This window comes from Panthera onca, chromosome B3 (assembly GCF_046562875.1).
Source record: "Panthera onca isolate mPanOnc1 chromosome B3, mPanOnc1 haplotype 2, whole genome shotgun sequence".
NCBI lineage: Eukaryota > Metazoa > Chordata > Mammalia > Carnivora > Felidae > Panthera > Panthera onca.
Genome location: NC_138344.1, coordinates 51,596,235 through 51,622,880, shown reverse-complemented (window position 1 = coordinate 51,622,880; position 26,646 = coordinate 51,596,235). Strand labels below are relative to the sequence as shown.

At 38.0% G+C, this 26,646-nt stretch overlaps 1 protein-coding gene across 3 annotated transcripts; it reads right to left on the bottom strand.

The window, feature by feature from the left end:
- Positions 1-4,560: 4,560 nt before the first annotated feature.
- On the bottom strand, positions 4,561-25,447 carry ARPP19 (cAMP regulated phosphoprotein 19). Of its 3 annotated transcripts, XM_060618495.2 has the most exons (4): positions 25,383-25,447; positions 25,102-25,156; positions 12,305-12,427; positions 4,561-7,528 (listed from the first exon to the last, which is right to left on the bottom strand). In XM_060618495.2, exons 2-4 carry the CDS (start codon positions 25,144-25,146, stop codon positions 7,358-7,360), a joined length of 339 nt encoding a protein of 112 aa, XP_060474478.1. In that variant the 5' UTR covers positions 25,147-25,156; positions 25,383-25,447; the 3' UTR covers positions 4,561-7,357. The 3 variants fall into 3 exon arrangements, with proteins under 3 accessions (XP_060474478.1, XP_060474477.1, XP_060474479.1); XM_060618494.3 differs by lacking the exon at positions 25,383-25,447 and having other exon boundaries at positions 25,102-25,355; XM_060618496.3 differs by lacking the exons at positions 25,102-25,156; positions 25,383-25,447 and adding an exon at positions 12,526-12,548.
- Positions 25,448-26,646: the final 1,199 nt, after the last annotated feature.

Below are 26,646 nucleotides of genomic sequence, written 5' to 3'. Positions count from 1 at the left end.
TGCCCTGCTTGAGACCATCTGCTCCCTTTGGTTCTCTTACAAAAGAATTTAAGCAATGATCCCAGTGAAACCACTTTTAAATTTCGAGGTCCTTTCTGATCTGTATTAATGTACATATATGCGTTTTACAAAGTTATAAAGGCCCTTTTGGGTCTCAAACTTCCATCCTCTTCTCTCATTGCCTCCAGGAAGTGACCTCACAACCATGTCTTATGAATGGGAGTAAGGTCACTTGGGGAGCACTCTCCTCTAGTGTCCCTTTCCCCACCTGAACTTAAGTCATTCATTCTGACTCTTTGAAAGACATGCTAAGGCTGAGCTCTTCACCCATGCTCTCCATCCTACTTCTTGCCTTTTTGCCTCTTCTACATCTTTGGTCTTTCTTCCTTACTTTTTGTTTTGCCTGTAATCAAACTCAAACCATTCTTACATTTAAAAACAAATCCAAAAACGGTACCTTCTTTCATGTGCCTCAGAAATCTCTCAAAAGAACCACACCCTTACCACTAATTCCTCTTTAGTTGTTTATCATTGCTTTTCTATTCCTCAGCCGCATGCCCACCCATACCTTTTCTACTGAAACTACTGCTTAAGTGACCAGGTATACAAATTTTCATTAAATCTACAGGCCTTTCTTTGAGTCCCACCCTTCTTACTGCTCTGCCATCCTCCCCACTTTAGACTATCTTCCTCTTATTGAAACTTTTTCCTCTTTGCTTCTGACGTTTGTAGAACGTACCTCTCATGGGAATGTGAATTAGTGCAATTAGCTGACAATGTTGTAACAAAACATAAAGGAGTCACAAGATATGAAACAAGTATAATGAATAGTTCTTTAAAGTTTACATATAAACCTTAACATATGAGAAAATAAACTTGGCAGGAATAATACTAAGTGTGACCATTTTAAATGTCCCCAGCTGGCAAACACTGGAGCCACAGACCTAACTTACAGGTATTCAAGACAGAAGTCTTAGAATCAGTAGTAATTGTCTGCCAATTACAAAAAATCAAAAACAGGGGCGCCTGGGTGGCTCAGTCGGTTAGGTGTCCGACTTTGTCTCAGGTCATGATCTCACGGTTGGTGAGTTCGAGCCCCACATCGGGCTCTGTGCTGACAGCTCAGAGCCTGGAGCCTGTTTCAGATTCTGCGTCTCCCTCTCTCTTTGACCCTCCCCCATTCATGCTTTGTCTCTGTCTCAAAAACAAATAAACGTTAGAAAAAAAATTAAAAAAAAAATCAAAAACAAAAAAACCAATTATTTTTAGTCTTTTAGCAAGTACATTCACAGTAATTGGGGGCTTTTCATAATACTGATATTAAAGTGGTTGAGAATAACCAAAAACAGTAAAGGTTTGTGTTCTGTAACTTAACAGCAGAAAGCTGCCCACTGGTGTGTCTTTGAGCTTTACCCTTAAATTAAAATATGGCTGCTCTATAGTGATCACTTCCGCAGTAACCCTTGCCCTTGAACCCAGGTTTGAACTGCACATGTCCACTTAGATGTATGTGAACTTTCTTCCAATAAATACAGTACTGCAAATGTATTTTCCTTATGATTTTCTTAACATTTTCTTTTCCCTCAAAGTATGTAATACATATAATATACAAAATGTTAATCAACTGTTATCAGTAATGTTTCCAGTCAAAAGTAGGCTTACTTAGTAATTACATTTTGGAGGAGTCAAAAGTTTTATTTGCGTATTTTCCACTGTGCAGAGGGCCACGGACTTAATCCCTGCACTGTTCAAGGGTCAGCTTCACATCAGTAGACAAAGTCATTAAAAACATTAGCTTGAATTCTCAGGTATACCAATTTCAGTGATGTGAGGTTTAGGAGAAAAAAGCTCTTTGACACTTCCTCATTCAGAGAAATATTGAGTATAAAGACTTACCTCAATGAAGGAAAGGCCAGACACAGCTGAGACAGCATTCTCTCTCTGTCTGCATCCATGTCCTTAATCTGGTTTCCCACTTACATGTCCAACCCAATACTTCATTTTTTATTAAGCATTTGAGTATATATAAACTGCTTGGGATACAATAATGAATTAAATCTCCCTCTAAGAAAGTTAAAAGTTGACCGGAGATCAGAATGAAATAGAGCCAGCCAAGCTATGAATCCAGGGAAATGTCTACTGGAAAAGAAACATGTCAAGCATAGGGCAGAAATAAGCTTCGAACATTAAGTGGTTATTAAGAGTGGAAGCCAGGAAAGGTGTAGAAGCACAACATGGACAAGAGAGCAGGAGCAGAAAGTGATGTGTTAGGAACCACAGCAAGTGTTCAGCTAAGAAATATTAATCAGGGGTATGGTGCCAGCAATGGAGAGAAATCAGCAAATTCAGTATGTATTGGTGACTATTGGTCACGGCCTCTGAGCAATCACATACGACTCCAAGTTCATTTGAATACCTGAGTAGATAAATGCATGGTGTTATCATTTACTGATGGCTGGGAAGAAAAAACAATGTGGAGACAAATCACAAGTTCTTCCTTGACATGCTATGTTCTCCAACCAAACTTCCTTATTCAGCCCACATTTCCCCAAGTCCCTGCCTATTTGAAAACAACATCCCCTCTACCTAAAATGATCTTCTAGCTCCCTTGCCCGCCCCCTCCCAACCCATGCCGACAGTAACCCATCTCTCAAAATTCTCTCCTCTACCACTCATCCCATTTATCCCCGACATTGAATAACTCATTCCTCTGGACTTCCTGGAACTTTATTTCTACCTCTCTTAAGGGATGTAACACCTTCTACCTTGCATTAAATATTATGGAAGTTCTCAGAATGTAAGCTCCTTGTCTAATCCATCTTCTGTTTCTGACAGTATTGTAAGAGTGTTTTATTTTATTTATTTTTATTTTTTTAAATTTTTTTTTTAACGTTTATTTATTTTTGAGACAGAGACAGACACAGCATGAACGGGGGAGGGGCAGAGAGAGAGGGAGACACAGAAACGGAAGCAGGCTCCAGGCTCTGAGCCATCAGCCCGGAGCCCGACGCGGGGCTCGAACTCACGGACCGCGAGATCGTGACCTGAGCTGAAGTCGGACGCTTAACCGACTGAGCCACCCAGGCGCCCCAAGAGTGTTTTATTTTATACATGAGATGAAGACTTGCAATGTGCAAACATTTAACATTATCTTAATCACAAAGCCTTTACAAACATCAGATTGCTAGAATCTCATTATCACACGTGATTTAAAACAAAACTTAAAGACTCTGACAAAATTCTTTCTGCACTTAGTAGCTGAAATCTAAAGGTATCGACTTCAGAAAATATTCTGAAAAACAGTAACATTTAAATAAGACAAAAACTGCAAGTTGTATCAATAGAAATTAAGCAGATCAATTTATTTTTTTGTGTATTTCACAAGTATAATTTTGGAAGGGCTATTTGACAAATTTCAGCATTAACTGCCAACTCTATAGACATGTTCAACAAAAAAGGCATTTACTCTTGGCCCTTTTAACACAGGCAAAGTGTCATACTGCATCACAAATGAGATGCAATAACAGATCTGAAGCCTTATTAATTAGGTGTTTTCTTTCAAATGCAATTTGGTTGGTAAGTAACATAATACAAATATACATTAATGGTTTCATGACCACCAGCGAATGCAGAATAAAACCCACAGGTCTACCTACTTTAAAGGCCCAGACTAGTAAAACAGTATTAAAATCAGGGTTTTTAAATCCTTAGATTAACAATCCTGGAATGAGATTTCTTTGATCCCAATTTTACAAGGAGTGGTGGGGAGTCAGGGGGAGAAAGGATATGAGGGAAGACTGGCAGTGCATACGCTGAGTTGTAGAGTTGGGACAGTCACTCAAATTAGTCATCCAGATTAGGATAGTGTTTTAGAAAATTAAAAATGTGTCCTTAATTGTGGCATTTTGGTAAGGATATTCAAGGTTTGACACTTCAAGGATATTTTGGTAAGGATATTCAAGGTTTGACACTTAAGCCTTCTGGAGGCTTAAGAAGTAAGCAAGGATGTGGGGTGAAGTACAATGAGGTGAAAAAGGAAAATGAAAAGTACAAGAAATGTGTTTGAATGCTGGGGAGGGAAAAGGCCACCAAGAGAAACTTGTTTTAGTTGCCACTTGGGTGTGCTCTTCCTATAGGCTCCCAGCCCCTGGATCACCAAACATCAAGTTTACAGCACAATTTAAGTAGAGATTACATTTCAGCTTTGATAAAACCTAATTTTGATTGAGAAAGAATACATGTCCGATTTAGTAAAAAGTATCAACACTCAGAGGTATGGTTTTGTACCATCAAGTAAAAAGAGCAACTAATTCCAACTTTTGAAGTAATAACAAGTAAAGAGAAGCCTCACCAGGCCTGTCTTGATGAATAGTTACGACTTATTTTTAGGTCAGCAGCACAGGAGTATAGAATAACTTGTAAATAGACTGTAAACATGCTACTGCCAGTTCATCAAAACAATCCAACAATCCTTACTATCCCAACATGCCAAGAACTACAATTGTGTTAGTCAGATATAGCCTTCAAAAATGAAATGTTCCTCAAATGGTACTATCAAAGTAAGAGCTACTAGACATGAAACAGGTACTTTATTTCAGATTTAGCCAATTTTCATCAAGTAGTTGTTATCATGAACTTCAGTTCACTTCAACAGTCATTTGCATTAAACAGGACAATTAGCCATTTTTCAAACCACAACTCTGAAATTAGAGAAATGGAGAATTAAGCTCATCTAGTCAACATCTTCATTCAAGCAATGGTGAAACAGTTTGCAAATATATCTTAAATAAACTGAGATTTGAGGCAGAACAAAAAATAGAAAAATTAAAAGCCTCTATATTCCAAGCACCAATAATGAAGGCTAAGCTATTATACCTACAAAGTCTTATTGACAGGTCTTTCCCTAATGGAAAATCCTGACACTTTAAGCACTGTGACTTTACAGAAGGCAGGTTGGTTTAATGAGGAAACTTACTTTTAATAAAAAGACAATCAACAGTATTTTATTTTGGGCACTTACTCAGTATTTCACAGATCCTCAACAAGTTTTGAGGTAGGTTAAATATTAGCATTATACTTTACAAAATAAAACTTAGGCAAAGGTTGTATCATTTGTTGTAAACTACAGCGTCCTAGAGTCCTATCATGGTCAAGAATAACATGGTTTCCGTGATCTTTCAGATTAATCTTCTCTGATGTAAATTTAGTGGTGACAGCTTGCAAATAGTCACACACAAAAAAAAAGGAATACTATTACAGAAATTCTACTTTGGGGTATTTCATAATTCTTAAATGGATCCTACAATGATTATATATAGTGGAATAACCTACTTGCTCCCATAACAAATATATTTACATATGACTGACCCTTAAAATTACAAACTAGAACATTACTGATTTCATTGCTTTTCTGCCTTTTGGGGGTAGGTGGAGAAGGAAGATAATCAGCAAGCCTTACACAGCGCTAGGCAGCCTTTAAGTGCAGGTGCTGTGCTCAAGGCACCATTTACAATGATTTGGGGTCATAGGAAAGCAAGTATACAGATGGAGCCAAGATCTAGAAAAGATGCCTAGATCCCAAAAGAGGGATGCCGATGCAGGTCAAAGACAAAGAAAAAAAATGCTATCATCTCAGGCTACTGATCTTCACTGTCATGCTATAGCATTACAACACCAATGGGAAGAGCTCCTAAAAGAGCAGTAACTATATCCCAATAAAGTCTGTTAATTAAATTCTTACTATCTAGATAAACCACAAGTAAAATTAAATTGGTATTTTATTAAAATGACATCTACAGAAGTAAAATATCTAAATATTTTAATACGAGTATGTTCCACCTATCACGTAAATGATTCTAAGTGTCTTAAGTCTAATTCACTTATTAGCTCATTAGAATTACTTAAAATTATTTACCAGAATTCAGCTCATCCTGACATGAGTTCCTGGGCCACGCTGCTCAAGTAAATGTTTCAGTATAAAGTTCCTTTTATTTAAACAAGTGTCAAATATTAGTAATACAGGATTAAGAATGGTTAATTAACAACTAAGAAATTATAAGAAAAACATCATCCTGTTATAAAATATAGCATTCAGTAGAGTAAATTTCAAGAGTGAGGATAGACACCTAAGCTTCTAAAGACTGAACAGCACGGGTGAACAAGATTTGAGTTAAAGCAGCAAGAAAAAAAGGAGGGAGGGGCCACAGGAGGCAGAGTATCGAAGCCTTTTATTCTAGTGTTCCCCAAATTGACTGTGGAAGTAAAAAGTTTCTACATTAAAAAAGTTTATATAAATTACATGAATTGCAATTTTCATAAAAGTCAAAATGAAATGTTCTGCATAGGACAAGATATGCCTAAGCAACATATCATATCTGCACAAGGCCACTGAATGTCATGGATATTAATAACAAATGAAAAAGCTTAAGTCTATGACAGACTAAGCAAAGATTTCAGTTTAGTATTCTATAAGCCCAAGACTGTAAACTACTCTTTCTATACAAAAGCTCTAATAACGTACAGAGTTTTGTGTAGGAACTCTTGTGCTTCTGGTTGGCACATCATCTGCTTTTTAATATGTGAAATTAATACAGACATTTGTGAGAGGTTGTGCAAAACTATTGTATTTACAAAAATGGCACAAAAGTGAATTCAACAGTCAATGCACATGCACACTTCATTCACATCTTCAACAAAAGATACTCTAACACTATAGAACGGAATAAGAATACTAGCTTCAACGGCAGCTGTTAAGCACTAGAGTCACATAAGTTACACCAGAATGGGCAAATATTGCCCAAGTAAAATTCTATTGTTAAAGCTGAAACAGGTTTAAGGCCATTCAAGTTCAAGCACAGAGATACAAATCTTTCAGAGCCCCATCTATTTTTGTTTGAAGAATGTAACCTTTCTTCCAACTTGTGGTCTTAAACTTCTGTTTTACAAAATCCAAAAGGAAAATACAGAAGAAATCAATACAATAGAGGTTATATTAAATAAGAGTAACATACAAAGCTATAATTAAGATGAGTTAAGGAAAGCCAAAACATTACAATTGTAAAACTTGCTTGTTACTTGTTGAAACAGTCCTACACTAGGAGTTAGGTAATATATACAATTATTTTCAAGTAGATTACTTTATGTTGCTCTAACATGTTCTCTTTATCAGTGCACTGTTAAACTAATCAAAAACTCTACACATGTATATTCCCTTACAATAGCAGCACACACTACCGCTACCTGCAAAGCTGTCATTCTGAAATGACTTAGTGAATGAAAGGAAATAAAAAGCAGAGAAAGTAACATATTAAGGAGAAAAAATGGGAATTGAAAGATTCATGCAGTTCAGCTCTTTTAATCAGCCAGCCAGCTTGCTAGCAACAAGGGATGGTTTCCGTTGAGGAAGGTCCTGTGGAGTGGGAATGTGGTCACCAGTGACCTCTGTCTTATCCGGAGCTGCAGTAGGAAGCTGCTTGTTCTTCATTTTTGCTTTAGCCATGTTGTAATCCCCAGAATCAAAATATTTTTGCTACAAGGGAAAAAAAAAAAATTTAGACTGGAGTTTAAAACTTTCATATGCAATCACACTGAATTTAAGATGTAGATGTAACCCTCAACTGTCAATATAAAATAAGCTAATCTAAAAAAGTTTAAACAAAAACATTAACATGAAATAGCACAACTTTCAATTACTAACAGAAAAACCAGAAATTCTTGCTTAAATTATTTGGAAAATAAAAACACTTAATTCACCATCTTGCATTTAGGATGTGCCATACACTTTCAATTATTAAAAACATTATTTATAGCTCCTGTCACCTAGGATGAACATTCCTGAAAGGATTTAAAATTATTTATTTGAGGGAGGCTAGGGTGGCTCAGTCAGTTAAGCATCCAACTCAGTCTCAGCTCAGGTCTTAATCTCAGGGTTGTGAGTTCAAGTCCTAAGTTGGGCTCCACACGGGGCACTGGAACCTACTTAAAAAAAATTATATATATATATAAAAATAAAATCATTTATGTGAATGAAAGCAATTCAGTAAGATCAAAATTAAGGGTAAAATATAAATGCTAGGGTGACAAGAAAACTCTTTAGAAATTATCACTTAAAATGTACATCCTTATTCTACACTTCCATATTTCACTTAAGACACTGAAGAAATACAACTTTTTAAGGTAGAGGAATGAGTAAGGTAGCAATGATACCCTATTATCACTAAAATAGAAATTGCAAGGAGAGCTAAATATCAACCTTAATATAGCTAATCTACAGGAGTTATCTGTTCCAGAGTGAAAATGTACAAATCTGCCTGGTTTCCAACTTCTACCTTTCATGTTTAACCTACCTTTACGGACTGCTTACTATACCTGAGGCGCTGTGTGAATCCTTGAGATACAAAGATGGACAATAGTCGAGTATTCCAACCATTATACTGTTTTAAGTACACAAGGTGCTACAGGTGCTCAAAAGAGAGTAACTTAACCTTTTAGAGTAGGCAAGAGGGAATAGTCCAGCAAGGAGATGAGCACCTCACTGACAAAAGGAGAAAGGGGGAAAAATTCTCTTTGAGACTTCAGGGATATCTCGTATGGTAAATGAAGTAGCTGGGAATTCACAGCTTGGTCTAAGACTGTTGAGTGGCCTGGGAAAAGGTCTCAGTGGCTGCCTCCCTGAAGGGACTATTATTCTCTGATAAGACAGCTCAGGCCTAAAGCCAAAGGGTCTAAAGCTAGAAACTGCTTTTCATGTTGTCACTATACACGTAACACACTGAGCAGTTAACAAGGAAACTTGGACCAGACCCTACTAAAGCTTGCTGCAGCTTTATTTCTACATGTTTTAAAATGAGTATGGTGCTCCTGGGTGGCTTAGTCAGTTAACCATCTGACTTTGGCTCAGGTCATGATCTCACGGTTTGGTTCATGGGTTCGAGCCCTGCATTGGACTCTGTGCTGACAGCTCAGAGCCTGGAGCATGCATCAGATTCTGTCTCTCTCCTTCTCTCTCTGCCCCTCCCCTGCTTGCACTCTCAAAAATGAATAAAGGTAATAAATATAAATAAAAATAAAAATAAAAATAAAAAGAGTATGGTGGGGGCACCTAAGTGGCTCAGTTGGTTGAGAGTCTGACTTCAGCTCAGGCCAAGATCTCACGGTTCATGGGCTCGAGCCCCACCCATGTTGGCCTTTGTGCTAACAGTGCAGAGCCTGCTTCAGATTCTCTGTCTCCCTCTCTCTGCCCCTGTCCACTCGAGTGTGCTCTCTCTCAAAAATAAACATAAAAAAAATGAATAAGATGAAAAAAAAATCTCAGAACTTCTGAGTATCATATTAGAAAGCTTCTGCATATTAGAGAGCTACTTCTGAAATTTAGTAGCTTCTAGAGGAGAACAAAGCAGACTGCCAAATTCTTTCTCAATAAAAAACACAAAAGGAAAAATTTAATATACAGTACAAATTTTAGGCAGACTGTCCCCATTGTAATAAAGTCAGTTTCTAATGATCCTATTAACCCTGACATCTAAAAAATTCAAAACTCTTTTAAAATAGTAAGAAATGATATAGTTGAATATAAGACTTCATTTCCCAAGATAAAAGTGCTTATTCATTGACATTTTGGTATAATGCAAAATCATTCAAGAGTTCCCTTCTCAAATTCTATTTCTTGATTCAAGCAGCATTTTCTCTTTCACAACCACTTACAACACCAATTCCAAAATACAGGATTGATAAATTCTGACTTGAAGATACTTAAAAATTCATAAATAGTTGAAGCTTGAGGAAAATTACAAAGATAACAGCCCAAATGTTGGAAGAATGGTTGAGCATAAATTATGCTGGAGATTAACAAAGGAAAAGTTTCCTGAACACTTAAGAGTAAATCAATTCCAAATAATAATTTCATAGTCAAAGATGATTATATAATTTTTTTCATAAATAAAACCATACCTGATGGGACCATTTCAAAATTAGACTTGATACAAATACATTCTACATAGCTATGCTCTCAATGAATATGTTTCTCATTCTGCTTTTTCTATTTATCCCCTACATTATGGTATTTAGAATAATGCTCGTAAATAACTACAAAATATTCTATTTTGTTGACTTATTACAATTTAACTATTCCTCTGCTGCTGAACAGCGGTGCTGCTTCTAGTTATAAAGCTACAAATAGTATCTTCAAACTCGATTTTTTCCTTATATTGAATTATATCCTTAGATTAATTCACAAGAGATTATTCATTCAAAGAATATGAACACTTCTATAAATCTTGATCCATATCCCTTTCCACAATGAGTATTAAATGCTACACATGGCAAAGAGAATATTAACTATATTCAACTTCAACCTTACCAGTGGTTATTATATTTTTCTAATTTACTTGTACGTGTACTATGGTATGATCTAATTTACATTTCACTGATTTCCACCACGGATAAACATTTTTCTAACAGTTCTTCTGATAAAATATTTTACATAGGGGCACCTTAATGTTTTTCTTGAATATCTGAAAAATCTTTTTTATGTACTACAGGTATTAACTATCATTTTTGTAACAATTTCCCCAATGAATTACTTCTCATGAAACAGAGATTTTACATTTTTTATATATTTGGAATGATTCCAACCTGCCATCCTATTATTTCAAAGCTGTGAATGTTATTCTTTCGTAAGACAAAGAAAATTCTGTATTTTGCCACTTTTAAAACTAAGTATTTAATATATAATTCTGTAAAAATTTTTATTAGGTGAGCTTTATTTTTTCTTTTATAGGTAATCTCTATGCCCAACACAGGGCTTGAACTCACAGAGTTCAACTCACAGAGATGAAGAGTCACACATGCTACCAACTGAGCCAGCTAGGGTGCCCTGTTAAAATACTCTCTTGGTAAAAAGACAAACAGTGTATGATTTGACTTACATGTGGAATCTAAAAACATTAAACTCACAGAAACAGCAAAATGGTGGTTGCAGGGGTGGAGGAGTGGGGGAAATGGGGAGATACTGGTCAGAGGGCACAAACTTTCAATTAGAAGATGAATAAGAAGTTCCAGGGATCTAATGTACAATAAGTTAACAGTACTAAATTGTACACTTGAAAGTGCCTGGAAAGTAGAGCTTTAATGTTCTCACCATAACAAAAAAATGGTAATTATGTGAGGTAAGGGATATGTTAACTAACCTTACTGGTCAACATTTTACAATATGTAGGTGTATCAAATCATCACATTGTACACAGTAAACTTACACAATGTTGTATGTCAATAGTATCTCAATAAAGCTGGGAAAAAAACAGCCTTTTGCAATTTGGAGAAAATAATCCATATATAACTATTGCCAATACCTACACATATAAACATACATATACATACAAACATGTTTTTACTAAGCAAGCAGCAGATACCAGTATGTTCAAGGTATTTATTTTAGTAAACTCATGATTTGGCACCTGATTCTATTAATAATTCTTTTCTTTCCCTGTTCCCTGTAAGGTAAATAATTTAAATGTACTTAAACCAAAGATGGAGTCCTTTAATTTTTTACAAAGGAGTTAGAAAGAAAACCTAAGGAATAAGCATGTAGCAGTATCTCAATTCAGATCTCATTATTGAGCAATAATGGTTTATGCCTCACAAAGAATTAGTAAGATTTTGAAAAAATATTTTCAGTAATCTCAACTACTAAAATTACCATGTATAAGCTGTATTAGAGTAACTCTGTAAAATGTATTATGTAAAGGAGATAATAAGCTCTGCCTTTACAAGTGATCATTTCATCCAAATAAAAATTATTTTTAGCCTTGGCATGGAAATCATCTTTAAAACAAGTAAAAGTTAAAAAATATTGGCAGAAGCATAAATGCCAGCTTCTGGATAGTCGCTGCTTTTGGAAAGAAGGGTGGGTGGGGTGGGATAAAGGAAAGAAGGGGGCAGGGGATATATACATACATGTGGTAGGTTTCAACTATATCTACATTTTCTTTCTTACAAAGATAAAACTGAAGTAAATATGGCAAAATATATTAAATCTGGGTGGTGGGTACATGAGTTCTGCTGTATTATTATCTGCACTTTCCACATGCTTGAAATAGTTTATATTTAAAAGTGATGAGATGTACATTCTTATACAGATTTATAGAGTAAATGATATAAAATATTGGAAAAAAATTATGTATATCTATGTATATATTTGTATCTGATAAAGTACAGAGTTACATACACACAGACACCCATTTCATAATCGCAACCAGCACAATGAGTTCAGGGTTTAAGCATTTGAAGATTATATGTAAGAACTTACCCCCTTCTGCAATCGTTTCCTTAAGAAATCCGAACCTCCAGGCTTTTGTCCCAAATGAGGATACCTTGCTTTTAATTTTGCTTCTTCGGCTTTCTCTGGACTAGTCACTTTATCTTCCATTTCCTGAAATAATTTAAAATAAATTACTTCTCTATTACAATTCACTTATTTAAAATAATTCACCTTTCAATATCTGGACACTGACTTCAGTTGTCAAATACCAAATAATGCAGCATCTGACTAAGAAATCAAGCGCAGAAGCTTTTAAAACATCTCTGTCTTGTTTTTCAAATGATCCATGTGATAGCTCTATTATAGCTGTGATGCATGTGTACACCCCACACACTGGATAAAAATATCAAGATAACTCAGCTCTGAAGTCTTGCTTGCCATTACTTTCCAGTTATGTATAATACATTTATAGTTAGTCACCTTCCATGGAACTCATCAGCTCTGTGCCTATATTTAGAGAACCATTTTAATGTTAAAATACAAGAGCTTTTTGAACTCCTATTAATTCAAATTCATGTATGACTGGAAAGCTCTGAGATTCTTTAATAGGAATTAACAACAGCTTATTTACCAGAAGATATTCCCTAACTCAATACAGAAGACCATGCATTTTTTATTTGTTTTTTAAAAGATTCTATTTTTTAAGCAATCTCTACACCTAATGTGGGGCTGAACTGGAACCCCAAGATCAAGAGTCTCATGCTCCACCAAGTGAGCCAGCCAGGTGCCCTGACCTTGGTATTTTTAAAGAGAAACATCATCTTTGTCAACCTTCATATCAATGTCCATTATTCCCTAACCTCCCCCTGTATTTAATGACATGCCAAAGGTCCCATTCTTTATCAAAAATGTGTTTTCTGACCAAATGATATAAATATTTTAAGCCTATTCATTTTTTTTTTTTTTCTTCTTTAAAGTAATCTCTACAACCAATACGAGGCTTGAACTCATGACCCTGAGATGAAGAATTGCATGCTTGGAGTGACTGCGTGGCTCACTGAAGTGTTCAACTTCAGCTCAGGTCGTATCTCCTGCTAGTGGGTTTGAACACAGAGTCAGGCTCTGTGCTCACAAGCTCAGAGTCTGGAGCCTGTTTCTGATTCAGTATCTTCCTTTCTCTCTCTCTGTCCCTCTTCTGCTTGTGCTCTCTCAAAAATAATTAAATGTTTAAAAAAAAAAAAAAAAAAAAAAAAGAGAGAGTTGCATGCTCTTCAGACTGAGCCAGCCAGGAACCCCTGAGCCTATTCACTTTTTTTTTTTTTTTTTTGAAAAGCATACAGAATTTATTTAATACAAATTTTATGTGATACAGAAGAGTTCATAAGGATGAAGACCAAACAATTTAAACCTGATTTTTATGCTAGGTTTGAACAAAAGTACAGAGAAAATGAAAAAATACGATAGGACAAAAAGGAGTATGAGCTGAGAGTGGTAAATAGAGGAAAACAGCAAGGCCTATTTGCTCATTTTTCCCAGTGTCCCTCCATCTTTGGAGATAAGTAACCCACTGAACCAGCCTCAGTCCTGGGAATAGGTCAGTCCTTCCAAACAGTTATTTCTCATTTCAGGAGGTGGTGGTAAAGATGGGAATAGATACTCATCTACAATAGATCTGTATATGGTATGAACAATCAGGCATTTAAAAAGGGACATTTCTGGGGCGCCTGGGTGGCTCGGTCGGTTGGGCGTCTGACTTCGGCTCGGGTCATGATCTCACAGTCCGTGAGTTCGAGCCCCGCATCGGGCTCTGTGCTGACAGCTCAGAGCCTGGAGCCTGTTTCGGATTCTGTGTCTCCCTCTCTCTCTGCTCCTCCCCTGTTCGTGCTCTGTCTCTCTCTGTCTCAAAAATAAATAAACGTTAAAAAAAAAAAAAATTTAAAAAAAAAAAAAAAAAAAAGGGACATTTCTCTTGCACTGACTTTTGTCAGTTTTCCCATGATCCCATCTGCAGACTCTGGAGTAAGTGGGGTGTCTTAGCCACCTCTTCATGGTCAACAGAAACTATTTGTCAAGTTGAAAAGGCACTGACTCTTTCCATTCTCTCTCCTTTTCTCAACTCCTCTTCATTCCCCCTTCCAAGGGCATGTGGTCTTCCCACCTGGGGCACGAGGTGGTGGCAGGGGGAGGAGGTGGAGCAAGGGGCTCCACGAGGTGGAGCAAGAGGCCTCCACTCAAGCTTATTCACTTTTAACACCAGACTTGATACAATCTACTTTCTTTCAAAGAGCCATATTTTATAGGGAAGCAACGTTTATGACTGTCTGGTAAATACTGAAGAAGAAAGAATGAATCAAGAAAAAGTTGCCCTAACAGGCGATGCTGGGCAATGGCAAGGTACACACACCTTCCAGCTAATGGACGCTTTTCTGCATACCAGCTAGACAAAATCACACACCTTTGCATATCTCGATTCTTGCAGGTTATTTGCAAATGTCAAAAAGCAGTAATGTTATATCCATAAATGTCAAGCCTAGTATTCTTGTACAGCAAACAAATTACTTATGCCCAAAATGACTTAATATGATTTTTGCATTTATTTTTCAAAATTATATTCATACATGCTTTATAACTAGCTCTGTTTACCTTATACATTGTATTTCCTTCATCTTGATCAGCAACCTCATTTGTTACTACGTCTTCTCATTTTTAGTCTTAGAGGATTTTGATATTAAAACTGCTGCTGCTGTCAAATATACTTTTTCTATGGGGCTTCCTTTATATGTATGCTCCTTTCTGCTTCAAGTGTTCTACCTTCCTCCTTTTTTTATGCTACAGTTTCATGCATCTATTTAGATTTTCAGTCTAAGACATCACCTCACTTGATGTACACAAAATTCAACTATGCTGTCAGAGAGAGAGAGACTCTAAACAGTATGAGTGGTGATTCTGCCAGTCATCCCATTCAAGAAGAGTATGCCCCAGAGAGCTCAAGTGTGAGGTGTGTGATGCCAACCTGCCGTTTCCATGATGATTTCACTCCTGGGCCTCTTTCAGAGTTTAAGCATAGTGATGTTCTATTTATCATCTTAGTATTTAAAAACTCAGTCCCTACATACAAGTCTGCTACCTCAGCTATAAACTGAAGAATCAGCCCAGACATCTGTTCAACCACTGGATTAAAGTGACTACTTGTCCTACTGAGAATTGATGGGGCTGTTTCCACTATTAGGGAATCATGGATTATGACTTCATTGGAGTTTTTCAAGAGCAAATTTAGTTATATGCTATTCCTGCCTTACTAACTTTAGAATATAACCACTGTGTAAGGTATGACTGTATTGAACTCATTACAAAAGGTAGAGAAATACTGTAAATTTAAGGTTACCAGCTTAGTGCAGGAAGATGGGTGGGGTCACTGCAGTTTGTCCAACTGTATTCACATCGGTGCTACTCGGACGGAACTGGGAGAAGGAACCTACTCTTGGGTCCCTCTGTACAGTTGTGTTTTTTAAATTGGTTAACACTGAATTTGGATGTTAGTTGAAAAGGACTGTAACTTGATTTACAGCCTTTGAGTCCTTGCACATTCAAAAAAAATTTTTTTTTTGTGTTTATCTGAAGCTGGCTCCAGGCTCCAAGCCATCAGCAGAGAGTCCAATGCTGGGCTCAAACCCAAGCACCGTGAGATCATGACCTGAGCTGAAGTCGGATGCTTAACCGACTGAGCCACCCAGGCACCCTCTTGCACATTCAAATTAAAGAGTGTCAAGAGAGTCCTACATTTCCACTAAAACCATCCAGCTTTCTTGGGCCTGCCTGGGAAATAAAGGCTCTCCACTTCCTTTGTTTGATTTGAATTATCAGTTCTTTATATTTAAGAAAAATTCCTTAACATTTCTGGTATAGAGGTAGCAACTTTCCCTAATTTCCAGTGTTTCTGCAGGTTTCCCTTATTTTATATAAGAGAGGGGAAAAGGTTACACATAATATACAATTGTATCTGGTATTCCCTTATTTTCTTAATAAAGAATATATTCACATATATGTTTATACATGATATATATTACTCGCGTTCAATTAAATCGAATTAGGTTACTATAAAATACGTCTGGGCAAATAGCATTTACAGAAGTATTGTTTAGGTTTAGAATGGATCTATATAATGTGTCCTAGAAAAAACAAAGTCAATCATTGAACTTTCTTGCCAAATACATAGCACAAAGTTAAGTGTCTGCAAGCTGCAACTTTGTAGCTGGATTCAGAATTTCAGCTGCATTTAATACCAAAAGGGGGAAAAATATGACCAAAGCTGTATTTTTAAAACACAGTATATACCATCAACACATCTATATTTTTCATGGATCATACAGAAACGTTCTTAACCTTTTGCAAATGTACAGTTATAGGACCTTACTGATAAGCAAGTTGAAATGCTTGGACTTTATGTAGAGTCAATTATAAATAACACATCAGGTGGCAGACTGTCTGCTGGCATTCAGTCAACACTTACTCTTCTTTAAAACACTCCCCTGAATTAGTTAGAAGCCTGAAACTACCTTTCCCAGACTGAACTATTAGGTTCTGCTAATGGCACCTACACCAGATTAAAAAACATGGGAGAAAGAATCCACTCTGTTCCTGGTGATGTGACCAACAATGTGAACACCAGCAATAGCCCATGAGTTCCTGCAGGAGGGCATCAGGCAGATCATCAGGGGCTAGTGCAGCTGCTCCACGAGAGTATGTGCAGGGGATGGTCTGCTCAGAATAGTGCTCACTTATGCAGAGTCAACAGCTTTCTACAATCCACACCTGTAGAAACATTATCTTTCCCCTTTATTCCTCCATCCCTTCTAATAAATTTGTAACCTAATTCCCTAAATCACAACCCTTTCTGTTTGAAATACCCAAAGTGGTTTCTACTGTCCAGGACAGAAGCCGGTCGATAAAATCAGGTAAAATAAGCAATTTATCCCTACAGTCATGTTAAAAAATGCAAAAGGCCACAATGACTGGTGTGACTGCATGTTTCTGGACATCCTTCAAAGTAACTCTTAAAACATTTATTTCAGCTAGAATCAAAATAAATCTTGAAAAAGGTTTGAGATATAGAAAGAAATAGCTAAGAGGGGCACCTAGGTGGCTCAGTCAGTTAAGTGTCCAACTTCGGCTCAGGTCATGATTTCATGGATCATGGCTCAGAGCCTGGAGCCTGCTTTGGATTCTGTGTCTCCCTCTCTCTGCCTCTTGTCCGCTCATACTGTCTCTCTCTCTTAAAAGTAAATAAACATTTAAAAAATTTTTTTTAAAAAGGAAAGAAATAGCAAAGAAACTGAAATACATTAATGTACACTGACAAGCCACTTTAATAATTCCCCCCCAGCTTTGCTGAGATATAATCAACACATTCGCTTTTCAAATTTTAATATCTTAATATGCGAGGTTAAAAACAAAACAAAAGGAAAACAAACAAAAGGGGAGGCTGGCTGGCTCAGCTGGCAGATCATGCAACTCTTGATCTTAGGGTTTTGGGTTCAAGCCCCTCATCAGGGGGAGCATTTACTTTAAAAACAAATAAAAAACAAAAATACTACATAACACAGTTTAGGTGTTCTATGGTCCACATTGTTTACCAATTTTACATTTTGTTTAATTAAGAATGTATGATAAAATTTCAAGGGGAAACAATTACATAACAGAAATGAAGTATGTAATTTCCATACTAACAGTAGAGGTAAAACGGAAGAAGAAAAATCAATCATGAGGGGAAAAAAACCCAAAAGCCTGGGAGGTCAAGAGATAAGAAAAAGAAAAAGAAAAAGAAAAAAAAAAAAAAAAAAAAGATAGGGGGCCAAAAAGCATTATTAGGGATGCAGAGAATCTAAATATTCATGCCTCTGATAAAAAGCCTCAAAAGCTATAAAGAAAAAATTGACTGAATTACAGTAACTGACAAGTCTATCAGTACAGATTTCAATACACCTTCCTCCATTATTGATAAGTGAAAAAGACAAAGTAGTCAAGATATCGTATTTTATTTCTGCACCCAATAGTTAGGAAATGTATATTCTTCTCAAGCACAATGGAAAAACTGACTAAATAGGCTATAAAATAAGCCTTAACCATTTTCATCCAAAGGACCATCTATGACTACAATTCACAAGATCAAAAGTCAACAATAAAAAAATTTATATATCCCTATTCAGAAATTAAAATACATACGTAACTAAAATAGCTTAAATCATTAAAACTCTAATGTGCACAGGGGCAGACGTCTGGGTGGCTCAATCGTTTAAGCATCAGACTTCGGCTCAGATCATGATCTTGCAGTCTGTGAGTTCAAGCCCCACATGGGGCTCTGTGCTGACAGCTCAGAGCCTGGAGCCTGCTTCAGACTTCGTCTCTCTGTGTCTCTGCCCCCCTCCCCCTCACCGCTTGTGCACGCTCTCTCTCTCTCAAAAATAAACAAACATTTAAAAAACAAACAAAACTGCAATGTATATAAGCTTAAAAAATATATTACTAAAATAATTCATGGTTAATAAATAATGGGAATTAAAAAAGAAACACATGGAACTCACTGATAAAAATTCTATACTTACCAAACTTGTAAGATTCAACAAATGTCCCTTAAGGGCATGTATTAAACAAGAAAAGTAAAAGTCAATGAGCTATACATCTAACTTCAGTAGTTAAACAAAGAACAGAACCCAAAGAGAATGAGAGAAAATAAAAAGCAGAGGTTAATGAAATAAAAACCAAAGGGATCAACAAAATATGGAAATGACAAGCTTAACCAAGAAGTATTTTTAAAAATTCAAATCTGGGGGCACCTGCGTAGCTCAGTCAGTTAAGTGTCTGGCTCTCGATTTCAGCTCAGGTCATGATCTCACAGGTTCATGGGTTCAAGCCTCCATCGGGCTCTGCGTTGACTGTGCAGAACCTGCTTGGGATTCTCTCTCCCCCTCTGTCTCCCAGAATAAACTTAAGAAAAATTCAAATCTGTTTTCAAACTTTTATTCTCCAAGAAGCTTCTGTGTCATAGAGCAATTTTACTACTTTGTAAGGATTCATCAGCTAAGTAGTTTCTATGCTGATAATACCTTGGGCGGGGAGGAGAGTAGTAGAAAAAGGATCATTAGAATTCTAGAACATTTAACCATAGGCTACAAACTGGGGAAGCAGAAACCCAAAGATATATGCTTATAATATACAAAAAATACTTAAAAACAGTATTTTAAATGAAGGTTATCTTCTTGACAAGTACATTTATCTTCGGTGTATACTCTATACCTAGCACATAGCTTAACATTTATTGTTTAGGCACTTGCATTTTTGTGAAATAGTCTACTGAAATATATTAGATGTCCCTTTTGTGAGTAGGTGGGGTATAAGGCATAAAAACATAAAAAGAACATTCAAACAATTAAGGATTATTATGTCATGGACTGATAAGTCTGAATGATTAATACCACTTTTCCACCTTCAGCAGAGAAGTTACATAGCAACATCAGCAATAAAAATCTGGTAACTCTAAGCAAATTTTCCTCTATCTGCTCAGCAATATGTTCACTGACGCAATGATTGATAAATAAGTAGAAAAGATTAATGAAAGCCCAACAAATCCTTTGGGATATTGCCAGGAAGGTATCGGAACTGTTATCAACCTCTAGGGAAAAATACTGTGGTCCAATTAAGTCCCTGCTGCTTGCCTAGTGCCTGGCATTTAACAGGTGTTCAATAAAAGCCTACTGAATGAACAAACACAACATACTCCAATTGTTTCAATAAAGCTAAGAAACTTTCCAAACACCTGACAGCTTCACTATCAGCTTATCTTTGAAATATATCATGTTATAGTAGCAGACACAGAGGCAAACCTAAAACACTGCTGTATATATAGCACATTTGATAAGGTAGCAGCAAGAAACATTTTAAAACTTTTCTGAGGTTTACTTCTAGATTGCTGAGTATCAATGGTTGCACACAAACTAAACAAACAAGTTATGGTTTAAAAACTAAAATTAAAAACACTCTTGAGGGGCACCTGAGTTGCTCAGGCGACTGACCGACTCTTGACTTCTGCCCAGGTGTCACATGATCTCATGATTCATGGGTTCATGGGCTGGAGCCCTGCACTGGTTTCTGCACTGACAGTACGGAGACTGCTTGGGATTCTCCCTCTCTCTGTGCCCCTCCACTGCTCTCAGTCTCTCAAAATAAATAAAATAACATTAAAAAAAAAAACAAAACACTCTTAAGCCTTTTAGTTACCAAAGGTGGTGTTAAAATTGAAAATGTCAATACTAACTGCAATTTTTTAAAAACTGGGAAAATGGGAAAGCAGTTTGTACCCACTCTTTAGTGATGATGTATGGATGTAATAGTTCTCTTCCTTTTCCACTACTCACAAAAGCACCAAGCATTATCTTTTAAACTGACAAAAATGTTTCAGTTGAGAGCCCCACTTCAGTTAGCTTCTTCCAAGACATCTTACTAACTTAATTTGATCAATATTGTAATTAAATCTCTAGAAAACCTGCTCTTCAGATCTTCTTTTTAAGAAACTTATAAGTGGGGGCGCTTGGGCAGCACAGTCGGTTAAGCGTCCAACTTTTGATCTCAGCCCAGGTCATGATCTCACAGTTTGTGGGTTTGAGCCCCATGTCAGGCTCTGCAATGATGGTGCAGAGCCTGATTGGAATTGTCTCTCCTTTTCTCTGCCCCTCCCCTGCTTGTGCGCTCTCTCTCTCTTAAAATAAATAAACTGAAAAAAAAAAACCAAAAAAACAAAAAAAACACCACTGGGGGGCACCTGGGTGGCTCAGTCGGTTGGGCGTCTGACTTCAGCTCAGGTCAAGATCTCACAGTTTGTGGGTTTAAGCCCCATTTCAGGCTCTGTGCAGCTCTGAGCCTAGAGACTGTTTCAGATTCTGGGTCTCCTTCTCCCCTGCCCCTCCCACACTCATGCCCGGTCTCTATCTCTCAAAAATATTAAAAAAAATTTTTTTAAACTTAAAAGCAGTAATACACATACACACACATACACACACACACACGTTTCTTTATTCTCACTCAGATTTCTTAATTGGGTCTAAACAAAGGTTTTTATATTACTATAGTCTATTCTTCCCTCTTTCAAACTGCAGTACAAGCTTTGTCATTTGTATTAGATAGTACTTTGGCAATGGTTTCAAATGAAAAATTCTGAGAAAAATTCATTCAACCAGTATTTTCTGAACAATGAAATGAGTGGAATGAATCAGGTTAGATAGGAGCAATGGGAGAAAAGATAGATAAAGAAGGGTCCATGACTTTAAGACGTTCACAATGAAAATAGAATTATGTGTTTTAAGTCATCACTATGCCTCTTCTCACCCCAGGACAAGAGTGTACACCTGTCTGACTGAGCTTAGTGGAATTCACAGGTGATAGATCCATGAGGTCTCTGCTAAAATTTTTTTAATGTTTTGTTTTCACTTCAGTGATAATCCAGAAGGAAAAAGTTTAAGTATATACCAGCACATATGAATTGCCATCTCATATCTAAGTGCTACATGATTTCCATTTCAGCTTTCATTTATGAAGGAGACTGAGCAGTACTCCAATTGTCCAGAAGAGTGAGAAAAGAACAGAGCTGAATTTAAAATGTAAATGATATATTTTTGATCCTAGAATTAAATGATCACACAGATTACTCTTAAAAAGGACAAGTGAGGGGTGCCTGGGTGGCTTGGTCAGTTAAGTGCCCAATTTTGGCTCAGGTCATGATCTCACTGGTTAGTGAGTTTGAGCCCCATGTGGGAGTCAGCACAGAGCCTGGAACCTGCTTTGGATTTGGATTCTGCGTTTCTTCACTCTGCCCCTCCCCCACTCACATTCCCTCTCTTGTCTTTCAAAAATAAACATTAAAAAAAAAAAGGACAACTGAGTCATCACATGACCTAGGGAAGCGTTAACTTGCCAAACTCAAAATGCCCTGCCTGTAACAACTGCTACCACATTCTCAATACGTTGGAAATTTACTTTCAGCAAAATACTATGCCACAATGGATAATTCACACTAATTTTGTTTGTATTTGATTTGTTTAATCTAAAATAAATTTTAAGTAATCTCTGTCCAATGAGGGCTCGAACTCACGACCCCAAGATCAAGAGTCGCATGCTCCACCAACGAAGCCAACCGGGTGCCTAATTTTTTTAATATTTTTGTTCATTTTTTGAGAGACAGTGTGAGCAAGCAGGGGAGGGGCAGAGAGAGAAGGCCAGAGACAGAATCCCAAAAAGGCTCTGCACTGCCAGCGAGGAGCACCACACAGGGCTTGAACCCAGAACAGTGAGATCATGGCCTGAGCCAAAACCAAGTCAGACGCTTAACTGAATGAGCATCCAGGCACCTCAATGTGTGTTTATTTTCGAGAGAGAGAGAGAGAGAGAGAGAGAGAGAGAGAGCGAGCGCGCGAGCTCGCAGGCACACATGCAGGTGAGGGGTAGACAGAGAGGAGGAGACAGAGAAGACAGAGAATCCAAAGTAGGCTCTACACTTATCAGCACAAAGCTAGACATGGGGCTTGAGCTCAGGAACTGTGAGATCATGACCTGAGCTTAAGTGAGATGCTCAACTGACTGAGCCATGAAGGAGCCCCATCCGTGTTTTAATTTTAAAGCAGTGTTAAAGAGGTATGTTTATACTTATTTTCATGTTTATACATATTTAATATCCCAATAAAAAAAAGTGGCCCATACAGTTTTTCTTCTCTTAACAAGGGCCCTGCGCTTCTCAAAGAAATAGTGACTTAGCCCTTACTCCATGCAGTCTCATCTCTTTATGTTAATTTTTCACAGGCAACAGGCCAACGTACCGTAAAATTATAAAGGTGTTTTAGCTGAATGCTTTGGCTTTAATTGAAAGGTCAACTGGGTACACAGAGAATAATCCAATTTTTTAAGTCATCTAGCTATTCTTCCAAAATAGAAGAAACAGGTGATTTGGCCCATAGGAACACAGAAGTGACTCTGCACATTCTCCTCATGTTTAGGGATGGTATCCATGCTACGGGACACTTAACATCTACAGCCAATCCCTAATTCAAGAAGGGACATTATATTACCAACCCACTTTGGTATTAATGACAACAGACCTAAAACAAAAGGACTTGAGTTAAAATTTTAATGTAGACCTTTATGAAAACATTCAATACATGTTTAATATTGTTAAACCTGATATGAGGTTGTTTCAAATAAAAGCATTTACCCGGTAGAAATCAACACTTTATACTTTGGCAACACACTAAAAATCTCATAAAAGGAAACTACATAGCACACCACGGTACATCAGAAGTCAAAACCGAAGTTGATGTCAGTGTTTAGGACAAGACACCACACACATGGGTTTGTTGTTTTGGGGGGTTCTTAAATCCCAAGCAATTATGAACACAATAAACGTTTTTCAATAAATAAATGATATTTCATGTTATAGTTAGGATTGTAATCTTTAAACTGTATTTCTGTTCTAGAAGTCCATGTTTTTGTAAAGTGGGAAAAATACCAAACATAATCTTCATTGGAATATCCCTGAATAATATGGTAACTTGGCCTACTACCTACGCAGTTTTCTTTTTTTTTTTTTTTTTTAATATTTACAAGTAACGTAACAGAATCATTCAACTGAAGAAAAGTTACCATGCTTAAGAACATATGGAGTGGGTTTAGAACACTAATACACTAATCAAATTTCTAACCTGTTTAGGAGCATGAGGAGAACATGAAGCAGAAGGAGCCCTTACAAAGTCCAATTACTAGACCAAATTCTATTTATAATAATGCCGTCTGACTTTTCAAGAAAAGGTGCTGGCAACTCTCCATAAACAATTTAAGAAACAATATATGGGCCTTTGTAGGCCAGCCACAAGTACCAAGGAGGGCAAGGCAGCAGAAATAATAATGGTGGAAGGGGCAAGAACTAGCACAGACGAAACAAAGTCTTAACATTCGTAATTTGAATCATACTGATTTGTGGATTATTTTCCTACATCTGAAGGATGTTAGAAGTAAGTGTACAAAATATTCCTGTTGCTACAAAAATCCAGGTCAACTAAATTGGTAAAAAATTTTCAATTCCAAGCTTTTGGTTTTCAGTTAAGTACCATATGCGGATCCCAGTGGCTCACATTTCTGAGCACACACTGCGCTAAATATTGTAAGTTACCCACGTCATTTAAGCCTCACAACAACTTTACAAAGCAAGTGTTATCAGCATTATTTTACAAATGAGAAGATTGAAAACTTGAAGAGTTTAGCGACTGGCCAAGGTTACGCGGCAAACAAGGACGGGATCGGAAACGCCAACCCTGGTCTAACTCGCCACCCGAACACGAGATACGCCTTTGGAGTTAAAAGCATGCCGACAATACCAGTAGTTGGGAAGAGTTCGTTCTTCACGGAAAAATAAGACTTCCTACGTTAAGTGAGGCTCATGGAAAAACTTAGGTTCCACCACAAAAACGGGAGTCCTGGGCTCATATGTACAGTCGAGCGTAAGGAAAAAGGCGACACACCGAGGCGCTGAGAAAAGGCAAATCTCGGCCAAGACTCGGACAATGCTCAAACTCCCACCACGCGGGCGCTAATCACCAGAGTTACGGCTGGCGGCAGGTCTGGGAGAGCTCGGCCCTCACGGCGGAGGCGTCCAGGCAGCTCCAGCTCTCTCCACCAGGAACCCGCGGGCCGACTCGGGGCGCGCCCCTCCGCACGCGGCGGGAGCAGGCCACCCGGCAGGCCCGGCCCGCAGAAGGCTCGCCTCTGGGCCTTCCGAGCCCCCGGGACCGCTCGCCGTGCACACTCACCTTCTGCTCCTCCGCGGAGGCTGCCTCGGGGACTTCCGCGGACATAGTGCTCCCTCTGCAAACGAGACGCCGGGAGAAGACGCGATTACCGGGAGGCCGAGGCCGCCCGGCCGCCGCACCGCCTCAGGCCCGCCCGCCCCCGCTCTCCGAGCGCCCGTTCGGGCAGCCTCCGCCCGGGAAAATGGCCGCCGCCTTATGACGACACGGAGCCTCGCGGCGCTCGGCGGCCACTGCAGCCCGCCGCGCCCCAGCCGCCCGTCCCGCACCGCGCCCCTACCTACCTTACCCCGCTTGTCCGACTCTGCGACGCCGAAGCACTTCCTTTCTTCCTTCAAAGGTCGCGGCTCGCACCTCACCTCACATCCGTCTGGCAGATGCTTCCTGGGAATTGTAGTTTATAAGTGGAGCCGCCTCTCCCCGCCCTTTTCTGCGTATTCCGGGAGATTTACTATTTTTACTTTCCCGGACTCGCCTTCCCCTGTTCTCTTCCTCGCTCCCCGCAGTGTAGCCACGCATGCTTTTTTGGGGGGCGCTTCAAAGCTCTGTGCTCCTTCCCTCCACAAGCCTCTTCCCGTTTCCCTTTCCCTTTTTCCTACTTAACCATATTCATCTTTCACATCCCAAATTCTATGTCATTGCCTCAGGCTTTTCTTGAGCCCCTACCCTAGGTCAGATCCACTTCTTAAATGTCTTCACATGTCTGTATCTTCAGCAACACACGCTGTACCATTAGACATATGAATATTAATGACACCTTTCCTGCTCAAATAAGCCACATCAGGACAGGGACCTCGTCCATATTTGCTTATGTTGCACTCCCAGAGCCCAGCATTTCCTAGATGTTAAATAAATATCTGCCGAAAGAATTCAAATTCCATTCATTTGTCTACTCCCGGAGGTCCACTCCCACAACTTGACTGAAACCCCTGACACCAAACTATTCCAATGACTTTAACTACCAAATCTGTTGGCTTTACATTTAATCCTCATTATAATTAACATCTGGATAGCTACCGGCAATACTGTACAGGGTGGTTCCAATGAAGAGTTTATCAGAAACTTGGAAAAAGTTGCCTTCTAAGAGTTAAACTAGTAAAAAGCAGCGGGTAATGAAGGCAATCCTGCGGGAATTTGGAAACCATCAAAAGAACCAGTTTCCTAGGAAGAATTTCAGACAGGAAGAATTGCATGGGGATTGCAACTTGAAAATCCAAGTGTGATACTGCACTCCTTTTGGAGAAAAGAAGGAAGAAGTTTGTCAGGCAAGCAAGTACCTGAAATATGAGAATTCAAGATGCCAACTCTTTGACAAAGATATCCCTTGAGAGTGCTTTAAGTGGGCAGCTGAGAAACTTCTTAAGATCAACTATTTGTTCTCATTCCATACTCACAAAACAACCTACTGAAAATTTGCCTTCCCTTCATGTCAAACAATAGGGAGAAAGGAGAATTAACTAGTTAGGCTAACTGAAGTGTCTAACAGTTGTATTTTTATTAATAAATTGGCATTCTGGTATATATCCTACATCAATATATTTGCGAGCT